Genomic DNA, 6553 nt, shown 5'->3' with positions numbered 1-6553 from the left:
TGCCTTGTTGGAGTGAGGGTATGAAGGACAAAGCCATCCAATACTGAGTATAAAACATATGACAGTCTTTGACTCAAAGTTTTTCCAATGTTGTGGACTGATCTCCATGAAACTCTTCTGGGTGACCCTTCAGGACAAGTACAAATGTACATGTGCACACTCTTCCTGGATGCTCAGCAGTTCTCGATTGATGTGCATCAGCTCTTCTCTGTGCACGCTTCTTCAAATGTGCACGCTTGCTCGGGAGAGCCGAGATGAAAGTATGGCCTATTCAATCCAAAGAAATCAAACTAAAGTAGGAAAATGCAGCCCACAACTGCTATGGATATTAAGGATGCGATGTAATAGTGGTGTATTTGTTGTGCACACTTAGACTCCTCCTGTGGCACTGCTCTCCAAGGGAGATCTTGTTCTGGTCTATGCCATGTTCGAGTTTCGCTGGAGAATTTTAGACCTAGCAGAGCAAGGGAAAAAAGGATTAGTGAGGGTTTGTTGATTCAGCTCTCCCTCTTACGTCAGCTCTATTCGGTTGGACAATCCAGCATTACCTGTCAACTGAGGTCATTTCCTGCATCCCCAAGTGTCATAGAGTAAATGGGCTTCGATTTATATATCAGCTTTTAAAAACAGCTAGAAATCGAACTGTGGACTATGCACAGTACTGGAATCAAAAGAAAAATGAGCATATTTTGTCACTGGTCCAGGTATATTATATTGAATAACAACATTGTGGCTATGTCTGAATCTGAGTTCAAGAGAGATATGAGCAACCTAGAATACCATGTGGATGTCTTATGGAGAACCTGCTCAGAATTGAAGTGAAGGTTCAGATTATTTTTGCAGGAAGGAACCTGCCTAGGTTCCATTTGTAACCACTGTATCTGTAAATACACAGAGAAACCATCTCACATCAAAACCATGGGCACTGCATACATCCTGTAATCACTGAGAATGGGCTCCGTGTAAATCTTCCCAGTGTACACACTGAGCATTAAAGGTGATGGTGGTGTACAAACAGAACAGAACCCCTGTATGTGTATAGTCATTGTAAGGCAATTTGTGAGAGAACAGAAAAGAAAATGTTCTCAGAGTTTACCACAGAGGTAAGAGAAAGAAGAAGTAGAAAATACCAAGAAATCTTGAAGATCACATATATTGCATCATGGACAAAATCCATATAAACTGTACCAGAATAATACTCTGAGTAGTTCTTTAGCTGACTGAGGCTGAAACCATGTAGGTGGTCAGTCACCCACAAAGGATAGTTATATAGGACAGGAAACCCAACTGGCTTCTGCCAGCCTATGTTCCTACCTGATCTCAAAGATGTCAAAATTCTTCTACACTGTTTCTCCCAAGTCACTTTCCTGGGTGATCAGTTCTCTCTGCTTCAGAGTGTCCTGCATTGTTTCCTCTAATCCTTCCTTATTCTGGTCATTAGATGAGTGTAATGTCAGTGGAGGCATGCATACCTGTGTGCACATACAAACACACACAGACACACAGAAACACTAATACACACTCCCAAACACAGAACACATGTGTGTTCACACAATATAAGCATAGTACATTGCAGTCAAGTGTTTACTTTCTGAGGTAATCCTTAATATAAAGACCGCCCAGGATTCTCTGAAGGCATAAAAACAAATGTTGAGTGGGATATGTACATAGCAGGCATAGCCTATAGCCTATAAACAACTCAGTCAGTGTTGTGCTGTCCTCCCATAAACCAACATAGAATCATGGTTCTTGCCTTATTCCCCAATCTGGCTTAGCTCGTTCCCAAGGCTGTGTAGATCAGGCTTGTTTCCCAGCAAAGGATCATATGTTGGTGGTGGATTAGACTCTGTTCTTGGCCACTGTTTCAGGCTTGCCCCCAAAGTGTGCAGCTTCTTCTAATAGCAGCTCTCTTTACCTTAACTTGACTGACTTCGTGCCCAAGGCTATTGGAACAGAATCATAGGAAATCTCCATACCCAGGATACAAATGAACAGTTTTTCTCCCCATAATGTGATTGTGTCACAGATATTTTGAGTAAGTAAGTAAATGCTTGCATGGATTATCTTACACTGAGTCATAATGCATGGAATGGCCCCCACCGTATAGTACATTTTCACTCCCTTAGCTGATGGACGTCTGGACAGATTCTCCTTCAGGGCTGCTCGGAGACTACCACAGCACTGATGAGCCCTAGTTGCTCTGTTGACACCTACTCCTTGTTCTGTAATCTTTGGGTCAACTAAAACTTCTGTTCCAATTTCTGTACATGGCTTCTCATAGGCTTACCTGTTCTTACACTACCAGACCTGTCTTAAGATCCTCATTCCTCCTATCCCCCACTGAGGCTGACTTTAACTCAGAGAAAATGATGTTGATTAACAGCCCTTGCAGAATGCTACACAGATAACACAGGGGATGCTTTAGGTTATTTGTGCATCTAAAGCCGCTCCTTAACCTGCCCTGTTCTTGCACCACAGCACAGCTATGGGACTTCTGCTGGATGCCAATACAACTCCATGCAACTCAATTTCTCAGTGAATACAATCCAAGCCAGACTCCAAGGTGAAGTTGTACTGTGCCAAGGTAGCTGGAAAGAAATGGGAGCAGGCAATGTGTAAAACAAGATTGGAGAAGACACAGTGAGTGACATAACCTTTCAGTGGGCTTTCACAATTCACAAAGGACAAAGAAGGAATATAAACTCATGGATTTTAAAGAGAAGCCTCCCCCTTACCTCCATGTACTCCATTCCTTTAATGTGCTCCAAAGGATTTCAATGCAGATTGGTATGTTTGCCCCTAATACCGTTAAAATTGAACTTTACAAGTGCTTTTGTGTCCTTTTGCTGTACAGAGCTAGGAGGAGAGGCCAAAATGATTGGGCTGCTGTATTTGATGTTTCATGACGCAAAGTGAACTCTCAGAGTGGTTTTCTCAGTAAACTTGGAAATAGGCAACACAGTTATATTTTTGCACAAACTAAAACACAAATACACACACATGCACACACACACATTCACACACACACACACACACACACACACACACACACACACACACACTAAGGAAAACATACCTTTTATCCAGCAGGTTTTCTGTTGAATGAAGAATTAGTGGGAGCTATGTTATGTACAAGTCTCTTACAGTCAAGCAGGCTGTGCTGCCCTGGCCTGTACTCATTTCCACTTCAGGAAATCTTGCTATGCAGATACTTGCTGGACCTACAAGTAAGTTACAAACTCTGCACAGATAAACTAAACAACACATCACCAAATTCCCAAGACAGAAGAAAAGCCTCCAGCAAGCTCCATGTTGACTCATCATAGGCCCCTCACTAAAACTACCCTGCTTCCCTCATAGAAGACCTTGGAAGCATCAGAAGAAGACAGTGACTCATGGTCAGTACCCAGGAACTTTTCATCACATTATAATTCATGTGATATTAAAACAACCTCAACATCAGTCAGAAGGAGGCAAAAGAAAAGGCTACAGTGACTTTGCTGAAATGCTGCACCCTGTACAACACTGAGAGGGAATGTATCCTGAAGAATGCCATGCCCATGATATAGTCAGCAAAGCAATGTCAGCAGAGGGATGCACTATAGGATTCCATGCACGATCATGGTTAAGGCAATAAGACAGACCAGAATCTTCCAGGGGGATACCTCTATTAAGGTAAAGTGACAAAATCTAATCCTTACTTTTAAAATAGCTGAATGGTTTAGTTATTCAGAATGTGTTGAGACAAATAACAGAGGTGGCAACACCTGGAACTGGACAGGTGATGCAAAGACTGCTGACCAGCACAAAACAGGAAGATTTAGGTTTGTTGAGAGACCTAGGCTCAAAGGACTAAGTTAGAGAATGACTGGACAAAATTGTATGTCATTAACTGGCCTCCCTGAATACCCACAAATTACAGGTCACCACAGCGATGCATACACACACACACACACACACACACACACACGAAAAACCATAAGTCGGCAGAAAACAATGAAGATTCCATCATGCTGGAGGAAGATCATAATATAGATTATTCAAAGCAGGTATTTTAAGAGAGAATCACTAACTCAGCTAATTTTCCCTAGAGGAATAAAAAGGCCTAGATAGCACTCTTCTTGGTCAGAATGTGGGGTATATATGGAGAACTTTGTTCTTGAAGTCTCAAATCTCTCATGCCTATCCTCACCTTTTGAAACCCTTTCCACATCCCTGCTCTTCTAACCAACTTCAGAGTATAAGATGCAGATATGAAATGTCCAGCAGCACTTAAACAAAATAGGACTGACATGCTGCTACTCAGGTTCTGTCAGGTACCCAAGATGTATGAAGCATGAAGAGACCATCTTCATATATAGGGAAAAGGGGATAGAAAGAACAAAAGGCACCAAAAGATTACAATGAGAACCATTTATTTGGCATTTCCACTAGGCTCTCCTCCTTGCAAACTACTTACTTCCTGGAATCTCACAAGATCCCTGTAAAGCAAATGAACTACAGGCATTTGCCTCATCCCTCAAAGCTCTGTGCTAGTCTAAAGAGGGGCTCCCACATAGCACCCTCCTCCACACATAAAGGCATGTAGTGCTGTGATGTAGTCAGCCTATCTCCCGTAATAAACTGCAGATTCTAGAATAGCAGGGGCATTTGCCTTCCAAATATGCAATTTCTTCAAAAAGGCTACCCCAACAGAAAGCCTTGTAAATGATCACATAAATGAACACTTGGATGAGACATAGGTCAGTACATGGATAAGTCAATGGACAGTTACATTCGTTTGTCTATCTTTATGGTTAGACATGAGGGCAACCTGACCTTGAGGTCTAATCCTACCTGCAACTGCTTGGCTCTGGGGACACAGATGTTCATTCCGGCCTCTTCACAGAACCTCTTTGCCTCCACACAGGATGCTGGCAGAACAGTCTGCTCCACCATCAGTTTTTTGTTCTCATTCAGCAAAATCTTTATATTGTTCTTCTATGGAGTCCGTTCACGCAGGAGCTGGAAGTGCCTGATGCTGAACCATAAACAAAAAATGGTAAATACCAGCCAGCTTCTATCTGCCTGTCTCTCCTGCAAGTACAATCATCCCTTCAAGGGTCCTCATCCTCCAACATCCCCAGAGTAGAGCCACACTATACAAGTCAGCACCAATTAAAGGCAGTCAAATCCAGAGTCCAAATTCAATATGAATCAAAGTACTTCTGAAAATCCTGACACTAAGTGTTTATATAAATCAAGGAAGAAGAAATGGTACATATGGGAGCTTATATGTCCATGGTATGCTAAAACCACCTGCAGGTAGAGGGCAAATCCCCTCTGAGGGTGATAGAAGACCCAATAGCTATACAATCTTTCCATGTGTTTCTCATGGATCATAAATCTTTAAATCTCATGTCAGAGTCCTAGAGGTTCAGAGTTGATTGATATTCCCACCATGGTGCAAATCTTTTCTATCTAGAGAATCCTTAATGGGTGAAAATAACAATCGGAGGGTCTTCTACACTCTTCACATGTAGAACAACTAAGTCCAAGAGTTACAAATCCAAGACCCTTGCCACGAGGCAGGCTTCCTGTTAAGAGTTAGACACTGCAGAACCAGAGCCCTGACTTTTGTTCAAAGTCATAGCTGGACAGAAGCATTCCCTGCCAAGTGCTGGGGTTTCATCTCTGTCAGTGACTCACTGTAGGAATTGTTCTCTTGTATGAGCTCCTTGTACTTCTCCATGGCGTCACATATTGAGTTGTTCATTTAATGCACAGCCATCATTCTCATCCCACGTTCAGATTGAAGTATAGGCAATTCAACATCCAGCCTGTGGTAGGGAAAAAATAACCATCTGAGCTCATGAACTCAGAATTAGATGAAATGTAAATAAAAAATATCCAATAAAAAATTAAAATTTAAGGAATGGGGGTGAGGGAAGCATGTGGTAATCTCTAAGACCAGAGCAAAAACACAACAGTGAAACCCCAAGCATGATTCTTCCATAGAAAATATTTCTATGCAAATCAGCAAACATTTATTTTGAAATAAGAACTCCTTAAGAACCTGGGGAGATATGGCTCTGCAGACTCTCTGTATAGGAGTGGGCAGAGCCTGAGAACTGCCTGCTTGGGAATTACAAGTATCAAGGGTTTGTTTCCAAAGCGACTGTTTCTAGGTCACAATAAACCATTCATAGATAGCTAAAAAAATGAAAAGTAAAAAAATAAATAAAGTTCAAATCGGGCAAAAATAGGTGAAATCAGACTGTTCTCTGTATTATATTACTTAAAGCCAGTATATATCACAGACTTGCTCCTTTGAACTGGGTCCTATTGGTGCTGATTAAACTTATTATCCTGGGTACAGGACAATAGAGCCAGGGTACCAATTGGAGGGAGCTGACCTTCAAGAGTTGGCCAGGTGAGCATGAAGGCATTGACTAGTTCTGTAAGAAGTTTCCTCAAGTTTGTGCCACAACCTTAGGTCCAACAGAAAGTGGCAATGACATTTCTTTTGTTTTGAAAGCAGGGATTCTCAATCATTGTTTCCTATCGTTACATG

General features: G+C 41.8%; 1 protein-coding gene across 1 annotated transcript; it reads right to left on the bottom strand.

Annotated features, from left to right (window-relative positions):
- Positions 1 to 366: 366 nt before the first annotated feature.
- Positions 367 to 5731, bottom strand: LOC148004525 (uncharacterized). The gene is made up of 4 exons (XM_087559341.1): positions 5654 to 5731; positions 4837 to 4980; positions 1315 to 1472; positions 367 to 454 (listed from the first exon to the last, which is right to left on the bottom strand). The coding sequence occupies exons 1-3, from the start codon at positions 5729 to 5731 to the stop codon at positions 1341 to 1343; spliced, it is 354 nt and encodes a 117-aa protein (XP_087415467.1). The 3' UTR covers positions 367 to 454; positions 1315 to 1340.
- Between the last annotated feature and the right edge of the window lie 822 nt (positions 5732 to 6553).

Source organism: Rattus norvegicus, chromosome 7 (assembly GCF_021556685.1).
Source record: "Rattus norvegicus strain SHRSP/BbbUtx chromosome 7, alternate assembly SHRSP_T2T, whole genome shotgun sequence".
In the NCBI taxonomy this organism is placed as follows: Eukaryota; Metazoa; Chordata; class Mammalia; order Rodentia; family Muridae; genus Rattus; species Rattus norvegicus.
This window is presented reverse-complemented; position numbering and strand designations above follow the sequence as displayed.